This window comes from Notothenia rossii (genome assembly GCF_949606895.1).
Source record: "Notothenia rossii genome assembly, chromosome: 2".
In the NCBI taxonomy this organism is placed as follows: domain Eukaryota; kingdom Metazoa; phylum Chordata; class Actinopteri; order Perciformes; family Nototheniidae; genus Notothenia; species Notothenia rossii.
In genome coordinates, this window is record NC_136904.1 from 80,788,068 (window position 1) to 80,804,156 (window position 16,089).

Below are 16,089 nucleotides of genomic sequence, written 5' to 3' on the forward strand. Positions count from 1 at the left end.
AAAGGAAAAGACCACAATTACTGACTGTAAAAATGTTGTATCAGCTATAGCTAATCCTCCCCATATGAACATCTCAAAGAGCTATGCAAGTCATATCAACACTATTATAGCTTTACCGGCACCATTTAAAAAAATATTTTAAGTACAGTCATGCAAATTCTATCATGTAAATGTTTTCAATGTAACATCATTACTGTAAGGTATACAGTACATTCCATGGAGTTACCTTTTTCAATGGGGTGATTGACTGATAACAAGTGTTAATATTTTGCACATCAAGTGTCAATTAGTGTAGCTATGGTCTAAGTTTATGAGGAAGTGTTATCCACTGTGAGAAGATTATTTTTGTTTTGTAGACATGAGTTACACAAAAGATTTTTGATCTTTGTGTAGAGAATTATAACTTCAGTTAGAGAATTGTGTGATCTGTTTTGCAAAACACTGCTTAGCATCTGCATTTTGTGTGATATCAATGATAAATGGTATACTGTTGTAGAGAAATGGTTTTCTGTTTCGATGGCTGTGCTGTTGGTTTGATGAAAGGAATTTTGATTCTAAATAGTGGGTTTAGCGATTGAGAAAAACTGTAAGTGAAACACTTGTGTCCATCCATGGAATACTATTTTTAAGTGTTGACTTTACTTTTCCAGCTCTTCAATTTCTCTCAGTGATTTCAGCATGTCTCCACTCTTCTTATATATTCCTCCTTTATCCTGTTGATCTTTTCCTACCACTTTTATATGACTAATCCAACCATTCAATACAAATTGAACAACAAAATCTGACTATTTGAAACAGTTTGTTTGGCTGTGTGACTGATGTTATCAGGCGTGGCTCAGCCAATCATTATCAAGCACCTGAACTTTCTGTTTTATATGAATCCCCTGAAGTGTTCTCAACCAGTTGATGGGCATTGCAGATGAAGTCAGCTCACATGCATTTGACAGAACTATGTCAAATTACCATAGTGATCCCCATCCAAATCTGCATCGTCATGCTCCTCTGCATCAGGGCACACCTGTGGCTGCACTTTGACCTCCAGGCTGCGGCTCAGCCAACTGGTCTGCTCCAGGGAGGAGCCTGCGATCTCCCCCACTGCCTCCAGGATCCGCTGAGTCACCTCCTGCACAATAACGGCCCCATCAATATCACTACAGTGTCATAGCTAGAGTGTTACAACATTACATTCTATATAGCTGACTCATACCTGCAGGTCTCTGGTGTACTTCTTATTGTCCAGGCTGGGGAGCCTATTGACAAAGTCATTGAGTATTCTGCAAAACAGAAACCATTAATAAGTAACATATTTTTAATATAGGAGACCAACACATGTTATCCAATCCAATCCAATCCACTCCACTTTATTTCTATAGCACATTTTAAAAACAGAAGGTTTGCCAAAGTGCTTCACAAAGAATATAACATCTTAACCAAATATAATATTACAAGAATAGATAAGAGGCACACATAAGAATAAATACAAGGCACATAAAGACTATGGACAGACAATAAAAGCATACAAATAGGTAGAGCATATCATTTCATTTAGCTGACCAATTACAGGTACATTCTCCCTGGAGTAACTAAGGACTAAGTGCCTTACTCAAGGGCACACTAGTGGTGGTGTTCCTGGCGGGATTTGAACCACCATCCATTAGACAACCACTATACCTGTCATAGAGTGCAGTGCATTTATCAGCTGTTTAAATAAAGGGACTAAATCTGCTTTTTGTTGTGCAACCCTGTATTGTACAATGGCCTGTGTGGAAAACTGACCCCAGCAACAAGAAGTGGCCGGGCGGGGCCAGGTTGAGCTGAACAGATTCCCGTAACAAACTCAGAAGAGGAACCACGTTTTCCTGCAGAATCTGAGCTGAAATGCTACAAATAAAGAGAAATTATTAGATTCAAGTCGATTTAATAAATAGAGCATTTCAAAATAGACAGTTCTCAACAACATCAACATTTTTGCAAAAAATATAATCACTTGAAAAAAGTAGCTGAATATAATGCATAAACACACAGTACATACACAGAAACAAATACATTCATGCATTTAAGATGAATGCAAATCACATCTTTAATCATTGCAGGGGCAGGCAAGAGTAAGTGGGCCTTAAGACACATTTTAAAGGATTCAATAGATTCTGCTGTATTATATTATACTTTCATGGAGACTGTTCCAGTAGCTACTAAGAAAGCCCTGTCTCTAAAGCGTCTTCAAGAAGATTGTGGAATAGTTAACAATAAATAATACATAATAATAAGGAACATTTGTAAATTGTAAATCTGTCTTATATTTGTATTCAACCTGAGGTGAAAACTTGCATTTCATAATTACCTCTGGATATAGGTGTAGCTGAATTGAAGCATTGGTATATCTACCAGTGTTGACTTCTGATGGAGAGAAAAGTCAAACATGATTCAGGTCAGGGAGAATGTACTTCTGAAACTTCCAGAATACACGTGTTGAGAGCTGTGCCTGTATGTGTTTTTGTATACCTGGTCCCCTTTGATCTGATGTGGCTTTTTCACCACCTCCTTGACCAATTGTAGGATGGTATCCGTGTGCAGGGTGTGCAGTGATTTGACCAGAGCCACAATGGTTAGACGAGACTCACTGGCCACAGGTAAAACCTAAAGAGTGAGAGAGTTATGATGCCAACAAATGCAATAACGTTTCTTTGTGAGATAGACGTGTATATGTTCTTTCTAGATTTCTGTAAAGACTGCACTTTTTACTTTGTTTTTATGTCTCCTTTTACTCTTCCTGCTGCTCCACACTGCTGCCAGTGAAGCCATGAGCTGAATCCCATAAGGCCCAGTTAGAGGGACCAGGAACTCCAGTATCCGCTGCCGTAAGATCTAAACAACGAGTGAAAAGAATAACATATGCACATGGTTTAACAGGAGAACATGTGTACTGTATGTCCAGGGTCGACACAACCTAAATGACACAGATCTGTGATTACATATATTTAGAAAGGCATAAATGTGAATGTCACCTTGGTGCTTTTAAAGTAGACAGAGGTAGAAGTGTGTCTGCTGCTCTGGGCAGTGTCTGCTCCACGCGTCTGCAGCTCTTCCCTCATGACAACTCCCCACAACAACACCATGCTACTGAGCATGTGCGGTAGTGCCTCGATCACAGCGTTGAGTGCATTCCGAACATCCACAGGATCGCAGGCCACCAAAGACTGACAGAGAGAAAGAGAAAGGAATATGGGTATTCAAATTCTTATTCAAATAGTGTGTGTGTGTGTGTGTGTGTGTGTGTGTGTGTGTGTGTGTGTGTGTGTGTGTGTGTGTGTGTGTGTGTGTGTGTGTGTGTGTGTGTGTGTGATTCCTCACCCTCTTGTTGTCCTCTTGTGTGTGTGTGTGTGTGTGTGTGTGTGTGTGTGTGTGTGTGTGTGTGTGTGTGTGTGTGTGTGTGTGTGTGTGTGTGTGTGTGTGTGTGTGTGTGTGTGTGTGTGTGTGTGTGTGTGTGTGTGTGTGTGTGTGTGTGTGTGTGTGTTTCATTCCTCACCCTCTTGTTGTCCAGTAGACAATAGTGTGTAATGGTGGTCAGGCCCTCCAGCAGAGTGAGAGGGTAGTCAGGGGAAATGTTTTCCCTTCTACCACTCAGGCTGTTTGAAACAAAGAACAAACCTCATAAATAAAAATGTATTTTACTTTTCTTTACTGACTCATTTTAAATGTAAGTAGAAAGACCTTACTAGCAACTCTTAACATTGAAAAGGACAAATTGTTACAGTGTAAAAAACTATGTTACTGAGAGACTCTGTTTTTAAAATGGTCCTCTACCTCGGGTTTGTCTTCCCTCCATCATGCTCGTAAAGCTTGACCAGCTCGTCCAAGTTCCTGCAGATCTGACTGATGAGTGGAGCCACAATGATGCCTAACGATCGACCCAGGTATGGCAGCGAGGAGCACAGCAGTGACACCCAGTGGGGGTGCATGGAGTAGCCGTACTGTGGCTGCAGTGCCCTGGCTGCGGCAGAAACAAACATTCCCTGCGCTGTGATGGGATGACTCTGGACGTACTGGGCGGCCTTGATGGACTGCTGAAAAAGAACCGCAGTTTGCCATTCACGAGCCAGCGGGGTGGTGGCAGTTGGGGATTCACGAGGCTCTGCGGGCTGGCCAGACGCGGAGGCAGCCCCGCACACATGGTACTCCAGCACTATGAGAGCCTGGAGGAGTTTCAGTAACTCCATTTGCAAGGGGTACTGTTCCTGTCCGCCTCCTGCTCCAAGATTCACCAGACTCTCCTCCGACAGGCCGCCCTGCTCCTCCAGCAGCTCCACACCCTTTGGGGGTCCCTTGTCCGTTCCCCTCTGGCCGGCATACATGGATGCGGAAAGTGTAAGCAGAGCATATTGCTGCACTTTACACTCTGACAGGAGTCTGCGGATGGGCTCCATACTGGCCCCGTTGCCCTCTTGTCCCTGTGCGATGCAGCCGAGCTGGTTCACCATGCGGGTCAGCACCCCCACGCTCTTCACCTGAACCTCCCTGTTTCCCTGCAGGTCAAGCGGACCCAGGCTCAGATAGGAAGGGTATTGTGAGCGCAGGAACCTCAGGCACAAGGAAACTAGCAGTTCAATGAGCTGGGATGGGGGCACAGAGGGGGAGGAGGAAGGAGAGAGGAGGCCGCCGTAGAAGCCCTGACCGCCCTGAGCCTGCTGGTGGCGCTGCAGGAGGTTGGAGACCAGGTTTAAATGTGCAGCAGAGCTCGTGTCCAGAGAAGTGTAGGAGAGTGCGTCCACCAGAGGACACTCAGCACTGCTCCTCATCAGACTGTCTAAGAGAGCCAAGCCTTGCAGCAGATGGCGCCACCCGCCCGCCACAGGGTACAGGAGCACATGGCGGAACAGAGAGTCAATGGCCTCTCTCTTCTCACGCTCCTGTTTCAACAGGCGAGACCTGGCTATTGCCTCCAGCTCCAAATCGTCCTCATCCTCGCTTGACAGTGAATCAGAAGCCTGTGTGTGACCGGACTCCATCCTCCGCAGGCCGTTGAGCACACCTGCTTCCTCAGTGCTGGGGACAGAGCCGGAGCTGGAGTTCTCCGTGGATAACTGGGCACCACTAGTGTCAGCTGACTCAGTGTGTTCGCTCTCTGCTTCCTCCTCCTCCTCCTCTCTATCCTCCTCTTCTGTCACTTCGCTCACACTCCTAGATAACGCTAAGGTGTCTGGTTCTTTGGCCAGCTCCGGCCCACTTTCCAGCTCTGCCCACAGGGCTTCCCGGTCCACAATGTTCATGAGATTTAAGGTGGTGACCTCTGTTGCCATGGAATCTGGAGATGTCCCAGATGTTTTGGTGGAGCTTCGACTTCTGTTGTTCAGAGCTTTCACATTACCTTTAGGAAATAAAGATAAACACAATTAGAGCCAAACCAAAGATATTCATACAATTTAAATATTATCAGAGAAGCACCGACCATGACCAGTGATCAGCCAACTAGTCTCATATGTGATATTTCATTAAAATGTACACAAACATGATGTTTTTAATGTTGTTTACACGGTTGCAGCTGCAGCACACAATTCATCCGGACACACACAACATGTTTTTCCTTTGTCCTTTCTTCTTTAGAACATCTGCAAGTCCAAATAAGTTGTGGCGGAACAGCCAAAAACCCATTCGAAGCATATTTGAGATTTGTTTTACAGTAACTTGGTACAGTTTTAGAGAAAATGTAAAGAAAACCCTGCATCGTCAGAAATCCGAACCCAAAGGTCAGACTTTTAAAAGGTCGGGAATTGAAATAGGTGAATCTCAACATCCACAGCATTACCAACACATGCTGACAGATGCACTTACCAGCAGTGAGATTCTGTTTGATGCTCTGAATGGAGCAGCGCTGTGTGGAGGGGTGGAGCAGCATCAGCAGGATGGGCTCCAGGATCCGGATGACATCATTGAGGGACAGAGCCCTGACCAGCCAGCACTGAGCTGCTGCACTGATTGATCCGTCTGTACAGCTCAGACTGTCCACCACAACACACAGAGACCTGACAGAGATGCACATTTTTAAAAACAGTTAGATTTTGTAAATAAAGGAACCCAACACCCCATGTCTTAATCATAATAATGTGTGTCTATACATGTATTATGCACTAACCGGTCAAATGAGCGATTAATAGACGTGATCCTGTTGGTCTGGATCTCCCGGGTCAGGTGCCACAGAACCGTGAAGCGGTGTAGTGCTTCCAGCCTAACAGACTGAGGCAGACAAACACAAGGATACATTTTTACACTGTTCTTCAACTTGCCACATTAGTAGTAGCTCTCTTTATGTATCCTGTTAAAGCCGACACACGGGAGAGCATTACATTTTGTGAATGACTTGTGTTCAGTGTGTTTGCAGGCTTACACACCTTGTCTTTGTGCAGTAGCGCCTGGCAGATGATGTCTTCACAGATGGACGCCGATGGAGCCAAACAGTGAAGCCTGTAAAAGAGCTCCACACAGGAAATGTGCTGCTCTCTCCTCTCCGTGTCCAGCTGGTTCCACAGAACCTGGGACACCCTCTGAGTCACGGGAAATAAAGAAATAACGATTAAATATTGAATTTAAATTGAGCTACAACATTATTTTCCATTTTATAATCTAACCTGGTAGAAATCTGTGCCTTCCTCTACGACACGAAGCATAGCAGGGTAGATGGGGGGCACAGTGACCATCTGCAGCCGCCCACTCAGAGGGTTGGACTCAGATCTTTGGTAGCGCTTGTGTTTGTCCTGGATGACCAGCGCTAAGGACTGGGAGTGGTTGATGAGCTCCAACAGGGAGGACACTGCAGTGTGCTGGATGTTGTAGTCTCTGGACAGGCAGCACAGTATCATCAAAGACCTCAACCACACTGGCAGGCTGTCCACATCCATCCCACCTACGGAAAACAAAATCACATTATCACTTCTGTGAGGCTGGAGTCTGTGATTCTAATGCGATACACTTTGTGTCAAATTAGGTGATTAACTCCTCAAGGTCTACTGGCTGTCAATTCTGTGTGGGGGTGGAAAACTTTTTTTTTTGAATAAAACCTCAAATGTAGGCCAACAAATATTACTTGAAGCAGAAAATTTGTTTGATAAAAAGTTGATTTTTAGAAATGATGAAGATCTATCTTTGATCAAAGCATTTTGACTTTTGGACTTAGACAGTTACAGAAATGTTCTGTAACAGAGAGAGGGCAAGAAAAGGTGGAAAGTGGACTCAGTTTCTTCAAGTTCTAAATCTAAATAATGTCAACATTATAAATGAGGGTACTTATTGGTACAGCCCTACAAGCCACATATCATCTTTTCGGCAGGGGAAAGATGATAGGCAGTGGCAGTGAGAGTTAAATCTGGCACAGGCTGAGGTTCTCAAAGAGCACTGACGGGATCTATTCATATTTCTTTGGTTGCCGAGTTCAACTATGATCTATCTTTCTGTCTAGAATTGCAGCTCCCACCTTTAAAGTATGTAGCTGACAACAGTATTAAATCAGCTGGATAAATAACTTCTCTGTGCTGACCTGTGTGGCCAAACATGTGAGTGTGGAGATCCAGAGTCTCCTTTTCGCTCAGGTAGACGGGGAAGGTGGTGCACTCCAGCAGCAGGTGGCAGGTGGCGGTGAAAGCCTGTCGACCGGCCTCAGAGATCTCCGCCCTGCTGCGGGGCATGAAGCCGGCCGCCCAGTCCAGATGCCCCCGCTCCTTCTTCTTCTCTGTGGGGGCCGCTGGGGGTGGGCCTTCAGATACAGCGCGGGGTTTAAACTTGTGTGGATTGAACAGTTCACTCAGTTTGTCTTTGATTTCCCGCCCACCTTTGGCCTGTACCGATGTCTTCTGATCAACAGAAGCAGCAGTAAGGTCGGCCTGAGATTCTTCCTCAGATACCCTGACGTCCTCCACCTGCACCAGCAGGTATCTGAAATAGTGAGGGAAAGTATTTATAAAAATCAGACTTAATAAAGAAGAAGAAGAAAAACATTGATTGTATCCCAAAGAAAAAATTCAGGTGTTCACTCAGTTGTGATTACACACAGTACAATACACGCACATGCACAGGACAGGAACAATACACAGTAGGTCTGAATACATATACAAACGCATAATAAAGGAGGTCAATGTAGGTTGCGGCTAATTCAACAATGTCTCAGTAGTTTACCTTTTGCTTATGAAGGCCAAGATGTCCTGCAGACACTGGCTCATGTTGTCTACGCTGCCTCCCCTCCTCCACACTCCCTCGGCTTCTTTACAAACTCCATTTCCCTCCTCCCTGATCCCCAAGACTCGTGGGAGATGCTGCTCTGATGGTGAGGCGCTGATTCCCAATCCGCTGTCTTCAGACCTGAGTGTTGGGTAAACACCGTCTGCCTCCTCTCCTCCATCTCTCTTCAGCTCCTTCTCTGCATGGTGACCATTAACCTGGCCTACCTTGCCATCCCCCTCTCCCTCCTTCTCAATATCCTAGATAGAGTACAACCCATGTTAAGTCACAGTAAAACATAACAAATAAATTCAAAAAGGAACACTACATGGTTCTGACTGTAAATGCCTCACCTGATTTGTTTTGCTTTCCTCCTCCGCTGACTGAAACTCCAGCTCTTCTGTCTGGGATCCAGGCTCATTGTCCATATAAGCTACAGGCATCTGGATCTTACTCAGGACCTTGAAGGAGGCGCGGAGACCCTGGGTGACATCTTCCAGGCTGAGAGAGTCCATGTGGCTGTGCAGGGTCCGCAGCATGGTGCCCAGCATCTCAGGGAGGAACTGGGACTGAATGTCAGCATGGAGCTCCTGCGGGAGAAAAAACATCATAAAACACACCATTTGTGTACAAAGTAAACAAAATGTAACACTGAATAATCTTCAATATTTATTTAGTGGGTACCGGAAACTTACCGTATTCTCTATTTAAGCTATTTGCTTTCCATTGGTCATGTACAGTATTTGTTAGATTTAGCGAAACCCAAATATTTTCGTGCATTATTTTTAATTATCAATAGCATTATTTGCTGCATCAATTTAATTTAACAGATGAGGGAATTAATAAGTCTGAGTAAGTTGTTTACCAGAGGGAGAACGTCAAGCAGGAAGATGATGAGCGTAGACATCTCTGTGACGGACGGAGCAGGCTGAGTGCGCTCTTGCTGAGGAGGCGTGGGTGGGTCATCTTTGTCACTGTTGGGTAAAGAAGGAGAAATCAAAACAGTGGTCTTTGTCTGTTGATATTTGCGGGTTAACCAAAAAAGTTCACATTCCTTTTTCTACATTATCTTGGCATATTCATTTGCACAGAAACAAATTATTTAATTCAGCCATTTGCTGACATTGTTGTTTACTGTTAATGCTGACTTTTCCCTGAAATATTTAATGTCCGCAAGTCAGCACTTGACCATTTTTTACACAATAAGCATTGTTCGCTTTTGTAAATAAGGATTTTGTGTCATTCCTGCCGTACCCGAGAGAGGTGCAGAAGCGCCGGGTCATGTACTCCCACAGGTATTCACTGTTCATGGTGCTCACAAGCATGTTCACCGTCTTTATGATCTCTGATGCATTTTTGTTCTCTTTGATCCTACTGTTGAAGAGGAATGGGAAAAGCATGATTTTTGTCTTCCATTTTTGTCATGTTTTCAGTTAAAGTGTTCAACATGCATTTTGTTTGGATCTTTCCTTTGCTCGATGGTTCTCACCTGGCTAGCTGGTTGCCTGCGAGCCCTGAGCTGGTGATGCTTTCCTCTCCCACCATCTCTCGACAGTAGCTGTAGAAAGCTCGCACCACCTCCAACAAAACACTGTTCAAGACCACTGGACCTGCAAAGAAACAATGAGCGTTATTCACCGTTAAATAAATAATACATTATTTTCGAAAATAGTTTTTTTGTCTTGTGCTCAACCCTTTTTAGATTTTTGTTTGGGGCGATTTTGAAGAAATTCTCTCAAATGTTCTTTTAATTTCTGTGTGCACACAGCACTGAAAACTCATGCCTTGTTATTTGAATTGGTAGGGCGTTAATGCTGAATGGCATGACATTTCAATTTATGGGAACATTTGTTTATTTTATAACACAAAGGGACTAACAATTCAGTGGTTTAAAATAACATATCATGAATCAGGCTTAGACTTTTCTAAGGACCTTTGAAGAGAAAAGTAGGAAGATACTGGTGAATGTGGCCTATTGAAACTTGCTTAGAGAAAAGCCGAGACATAAATAAAGAGTGGTGGATCCAGTAAGTCGTATTTGTTTACTGTACTGCTTGGAGCTGCCTACCTATCTCCGGTTTATCCAGAAGACTGATTATGATGCGGAAGGGCTTAAGGTGCCCAATCACATTCTCTGGGTCGCTCTCCACATCCTTCTGTTTGAGGATGTTAATCAGGGCCTGAAGTCACAGAAACACATAGAGAATAAGGAAAATAGGAACACTGATAAAAACTGACACCTGTGACAGGTCAATTATGCTTCCTCTCATTTAATCTACAAGCTAAAATGTACTTAGTTCAACTGTGAACAAATAGGAATACAGGAATCTTTGCTAGGGTTGCAATTTACAATTATTTTCATAGTTGATTCATCTGCCAATTGTTTTCCGAGATTGGCAGATTTATAAAATGTAAGAAAATACTGATTAACACTAGAACCGCCAACGGGTCAATTTTACCCGCAGCTGTTTTTTGATTGTATGTAACTTTTTTTCAATAAAATATTCAAGTCTCCCAGTCCGTGAATTTTCCTGAAAGTGTGTTATGTAGCACCCTCTGTTGTTAAAAATCGCCAAAAGAAATGCCATTTATACCTATATCCGCCAGTGGGTAATATTTACCTCATAGAAAATGCAGCGTAAACATGACGTGTTGCTATAGCAACACCTTTTGTCTACTGCGGTTCCTTATGGATAGAGAGATAGATTGAAAGAGAGATATATAGATGGATAGATCGATAGATGGTTATAGATAGAGAGATACATACCTAAACAAAACACAAGTCTAACACCAAGCGTTTAAATCAGCACTGGTAGCGATATTTTATACTTCATGCTATCTGCACAAACTATATCATATGAAAAGCTGAGAGTCCACAGATTCTATTGGTATAAGTTTCATTCCTGTGCGATCAAAACTCACTGTTCTTGTAGGATACATAAAAGAACATTGTACCTTGAAAATCAATAGCGGGTCAATTTGACCCGTCGGCGGTTTTAGGTATACAGCGACCTCTGGCAGTTCTAGTGTGAAATAAACATACGGTTTTACTACTTCTCAATTAGTGACCTTTTCAGGTACTTGTCCCCCTCAGTGTGTAGTTATAATGCGAATCTATCCAACCCTAATGGCTGTTGATTTATCAATAACCTACATACATGAACATGGTATCGATCGTGTCAACTAGCTCTCAGCATAAGCTAATTTCTCATATTGTTGAATTTTAAAATCAGGTTGTAGTATTTTTAAGTATTTATTGTTGGTTTTGGTTGTGTGTTAACAAATGTGTTACCTGCACAAGGAAATCTCTGGAGTAGGTGTTGAAGTAGAATGTTGTATGCTCCTCAGTGGTAGCAGAGAGGGTGGGGTGAGGTGCCACCATTGCTCCTTTTCTGTCCGTCCCTGAAAACACATACACAATGGTAAATACTGAGTTTAACAAGGAAATTGAATGGGTTAATTTAGATTATTATCATTTAGATTATCGACACCTAGGAGCCAGGCATAGAGGCGTCTGTTGAGGGACATGTCTCTGCGGAGGAGAGTGAGTGAGGCTGCAGACACCACTGCTGTCATCTCTTCCTGACTCATGGCAATAGCGGACTGCTCTGTGTCCTAAACAAACAAGGCAGGGAAGTTGTATTTATAGAGCAAATACCATAAACACAGGTCGGTTCAAGGTGTAGTACAGAGAGGTTTATAAAACAACACATTTAGAACAAATACATTCAAATAAAAATTGAGACAACACAATAATAGAGGTAGATTTATATAGATAATAATAAAAAATGATCTAAAACTAATCCGTCTGTCTATCTAGGAAATGATGAGAGTCAGGACGGGCCCTATGTTAAATGGAAAAAAAAGGTGAACGATGTTGTCCAAAAAAACAGGAAGTGTTTTGATGTGACTACCTACCAGGCATGTAGCAAAGGGGAAAAAGTAGAGCAGGATTTCCAGCATGTTCCTCTGTACCAGGACATTTGAGTCTTGCAGAGAAAGACACACCGACTTTATCTGAAAAAAGACAGAAGGTGAGAAGGTCCGACGACAGATGAACTAAACTAAAACATGACAGAAATACCAAATATATTCCCATATTCATTAAATAATGCATATACCACATTTGTTCAGTTACAGAAACACAGACACTCACCACCATCCTGTGGTCGTAGCCCAGCATGTGTTTTTGCTGACGCAGGGAGTCAAAATGCGTGACTATGAAGACGGAGGCAGGCAGCCGCACCATGGGAGCGACCAGCATGCTGCCCCACAGCGCACCGTAGAACACCTGCTGACCCACCAGGAGGGACAGGCGGAGCAGCAAGGCGTCAGTCCTGGACGGAGAGAGAGGACAACATGGAGAGAAGACATTAAACTTATACATCTGTGTTTCTGAGTGGCAGGATGACCTTGTGGTTAGTGATGTTATACCAATCAAATCAAATCTTCCATTGTTTTTGTATACGAGTAACGCCTAAAGCAAACCGATGACAGTATATAAGCTGCTTATGCTGTGTCACATTACCTGATGTAGTCTCTGATACCAAGCTGTCCTCCCATAAAGTGTACATTTGTTTAGCATAAATGAAAGTTGTTAGACAAACTAAAAACATTAGTTAAACATTAAACAATTCAATTAAAATGTTACCATTTTTGAGTAAGCAAAATATATGAGTTATTCAAAGGTTAGAATACCCATAATTATTTGCATAGAAATGTATTTTTAGAAGATTTTATAACTTGATTACATTTTAAATGTTTTTGCTGTACTAGTGGCAAAAGATTATGTAAAAAATGACAGTTTCTGTTCTCTCTTTACTTCCCTACCCTGTCTGCAGCTTTCGGCCCCAACCCCCTTTGTTCCTTCTTTAATGAGTCACTCGTGTATACTTTCATTATCGGAGAAACTTGAAAGGACATATTTGCAGATAAATGCACACCTGGTTATCAAGTATGTTCAGCAGCAGCAGAGTGTAAGTGTGATTGACAAAAAATAAACTGCAGTGCCCGTGTTCATCTTAATGACGGAACATTTGTCCCAGCACAACAGTGTGGCTATTTGTTTATGACACATTTTACATCAGACTTTGGATACAGAGCGTGTCAGTAGGATACATTTATTTTTGGTTTGGTGTTTTCATGTGATATGTTAACAATAAGAGAAATATAGAATATAGTACCTGTCGTAAACCTCCAGCCCCTCCTCCAGGCCTGGCAGCAGTCCTGTGATGAAGGCCTGGAGACTTGGCAGCAAAGCCCTCTGCAGCGGGAGATAGTAGCGCTCGTACAGAGTCAGCAACATGGGCTTCACTGCCATGGCTGCATGGCCCAACAGCGGGAACAATCCTGAGCTGAAAACATAACACACACACACACACACAAATTCAATATCATAACATTCTGCACACATCAGGCCAGTTCTCTCCACAAGCAGTAAAAGGTTCATGCCAGTTTCTTGTAAGTCACCTGTAAATGAACAGATCCTTGGCCAGCCATTTTGATCCAATGATTTTGAAAATGACCTCATATGTCTCCAGAGCCTTGAGGTGTACTCCGCTCGGCAGAGCGGGATGTAGACACTGTGAGAGACGCTTCCCTATGATCAGCCTCTTTGGCAGGAGGGAGTAGCGAAGGTTACTCTGCAGGGCCTGAAGGTAAAAGACAGGAAAAAAAGGTTAGCAAATGGCGTATTGCAAAAATACTGCTAGATTACAAATCACATATAAAACATAATATGTACTGATATCTTGTTAAAAACACACATTCTTTAAATTATCCAGTGCAATTAAATATGTTCCATTACTTTCCATACCATTGCAGACTCTCCACCCACCTCACTACATATGTGTTTTCAGTGTAATTAATTTCTCAAAAAATGACAGAATAAACAGAGTTAGAGAGGAATTTGAATGAAAGCATTATTTTTCTTTTTGTATTATAATTTGATTATCATTCATTATTTTATCATTTATTATCGTGTTTAAACAACAATATCCCATATTAGTTTGAATTTGGCAGAACCATCCAATAAAACAAAAAACAATCCGACACAAGCATGTTGGATTTTTTTTTAATGCATATTGTCAGTGTTTTCTATCACGTTTTCTGTGTAATCTAAGATGTTAATTGTGCATCAGCACACAAAGACACTCCAAAGTAAACTCTGCAGGGGGAAAGTACAGTAAAGTGAGACGTTTACTGCCCGAACTAAATAGCCAGAAGACTGGAGCAATAAGGGTGTGTTATAGAGAGATAGAGAGAGAGAGAGAGAGAGAGAGAGAGTTTCAATAAAAAAAAGAAACTTCCTCATCAAACAGAGAACTGAAACACACAGCAGCTGTGAAGTTGACACCTGCAAAATGACCACACCAAAATAGAAAACCGCAAAATGCTACTGTGAATTCAAATGACACAATAGACAAAGTTCTTAATACTGAGATATCCGGTTAAAAATATAATAATTTACAGTGTTTATAGGATCACATCCACTCATCCCTCATACAGTTACCTTACCTTATTGAGCTTCCCCAGGGAGGAGATGAGATCGGCCCACTCACTCGAGGACTCAAAGTTTCGCAGCGCCTTCTCAATAGCCGCTGCATAGCTACGGTAGCGGTAGTCATTCTGCAGTTCTAACTCCTCAGGATCCATGATACATCAATGTGATCCCAGCATCTTCAGCACAATATTCCTTAAAAAGAGGCAAGACAAACAACAGATCTTAAGAAAAGATGCAGACAGATACTATCGGCTCCTGGATATCCCTCTGCCTCTGAGGCTTGTTTCTGGCTAATACAATTAGCCAATTAACTCTGTTCACTGATATATACAAGCCCTGAGGCTATGGGGACAAATGTCCTCATTCATGACTGGTCGGTGTTTGTGTGATTGACCTGTGTTGCAGTCTGAGGAAGGAGGAGTCCTGCTAACACAAACTGTGGCCATGCAGGATGTTTAAGAGAAAAAAAAAGTTATGGACTTGGGACAAACAGACAGAGGAATCCAGTTTGTTTTCAGTCTTGTTAACACAGTGATTTAAAGCAGCATTAATAGGCTTTTTGGCCGGCTGAGGCCATACCTCAGTGACATTGACATGTGATCATATTGATTAAAATGTTGTCAGAGCACACATCCTGCAGATAAAGGGCAACCTCAGCGTTCATTGGAAGTTGTGTGTTTTGCCACTAAGTCAATTGTCAAAGTCAATGGCTCTTCTAAAGGCTCCACTGCGTTCACTAGCATATGCTGTCTCTTCCTGTCTGCTGATGTTTGGTGATGGCCAGGTAGCATACTGAGCAGTAAAGTTGTAGTCAATAAAAACCAAAACAAATGAGCTGAAAGGCACTAAAACGCTGAGGGAAAACATACAGTGGAGTTGGGTTAAAAGCTTGTTTCAATAAGTGGACATGTTTATATAGAAGAATAAGAATTTTGTTTTACTTCAATCTCGTTTTGGTTGCATAGGCATAAAAGTGTTTAACATCTTAATATGCTGCATTATCTAGAAAGAGTAGCTTTCTTCTTACTTTCGAGGTGTGTGTGTGTGTGTGTGTGTGTGTGTGTGTGTGTGTGTGTGTGTGTGTGTGTGTGTGTGTGTGTGTGTGTGTGTGTGTGTGTGTGTGTGTGTAATGTATTTGAATGAAGCTGAACAGAGAGATGGGTGGGGGTGTAGACGGCAGGATTAGAGAACAGACATCTGGACTCTGTTCGTGAGCTGTGAGGAGCTTTGTGGAGTGACAAACCCAACAACACATGCAGAAACTTCACCCCAAATTGCTCTTGTGGGTATTGTCCACAGTATGAGTGTATTACATGTCTGATATATGTAATATAATTGAATGTAAAGCACTTGGAAAAGGGCTTAAGTAAATATCATGATCA

The 16,089-nt window shown here is 42.6% G+C and overlaps 1 protein-coding gene across 2 annotated transcripts in view; it reads right to left on the reverse strand.

The window, feature by feature from the left end:
• dop1b (DOP1 leucine zipper like protein B) overlaps positions 1–16,089 on the reverse strand; it is a 28,578-nt gene that overhangs the window by 4,865 nt on the left and 7,624 nt on the right. For both annotated transcript variants that reach the window (XM_079664507.1, XM_079664506.1), the window contains exons 2-28: positions 14,722–14,899; positions 13,675–13,856; positions 13,389–13,559; positions 12,362–12,542; positions 12,124–12,222; positions 11,697–11,820; positions 11,498–11,607; positions 10,274–10,385; positions 9,695–9,815; positions 9,460–9,579; positions 9,071–9,179; positions 8,559–8,795; positions 8,164–8,465; positions 7,529–7,923; positions 6,624–6,898; positions 6,387–6,539; positions 6,131–6,231; positions 5,830–6,020; positions 3,805–5,365; positions 3,527–3,626; positions 3,006–3,197; positions 2,743–2,865; positions 2,503–2,637; positions 2,342–2,397; positions 1,777–1,881; positions 1,208–1,274; positions 964–1,123 (exon numbers count right to left, since the gene is read on the reverse strand). In XM_079664507.1, the coding sequence (XP_079520633.1) occupies positions 964–1,123; positions 1,208–1,274; positions 1,777–1,881; positions 2,342–2,397; positions 2,503–2,637; positions 2,743–2,865; positions 3,006–3,197; positions 3,527–3,626; positions 3,805–5,365; positions 5,830–6,020; positions 6,131–6,231; positions 6,387–6,539; positions 6,624–6,898; positions 7,529–7,923; positions 8,164–8,465; positions 8,559–8,795; positions 9,071–9,179; positions 9,460–9,579; positions 9,695–9,815; positions 10,274–10,385; positions 11,498–11,607; positions 11,697–11,820; positions 12,124–12,222; positions 12,362–12,542; positions 13,389–13,559; positions 13,675–13,856; positions 14,722–14,859 (5,620 nt within the window). In that variant the 5' untranslated portion in view covers positions 14,860–14,899. The remainder of the gene's footprint in view (positions 1–963; positions 1,124–1,207; positions 1,275–1,776; positions 1,882–2,341; positions 2,398–2,502; positions 2,638–2,742; positions 2,866–3,005; positions 3,198–3,526; positions 3,627–3,804; positions 5,366–5,829; positions 6,021–6,130; positions 6,232–6,386; positions 6,540–6,623; positions 6,899–7,528; positions 7,924–8,163; positions 8,466–8,558; positions 8,796–9,070; positions 9,180–9,459; positions 9,580–9,694; positions 9,816–10,273; positions 10,386–11,497; positions 11,608–11,696; positions 11,821–12,123; positions 12,223–12,361; positions 12,543–13,388; positions 13,560–13,674; positions 13,857–14,721; positions 14,900–16,089) is intronic.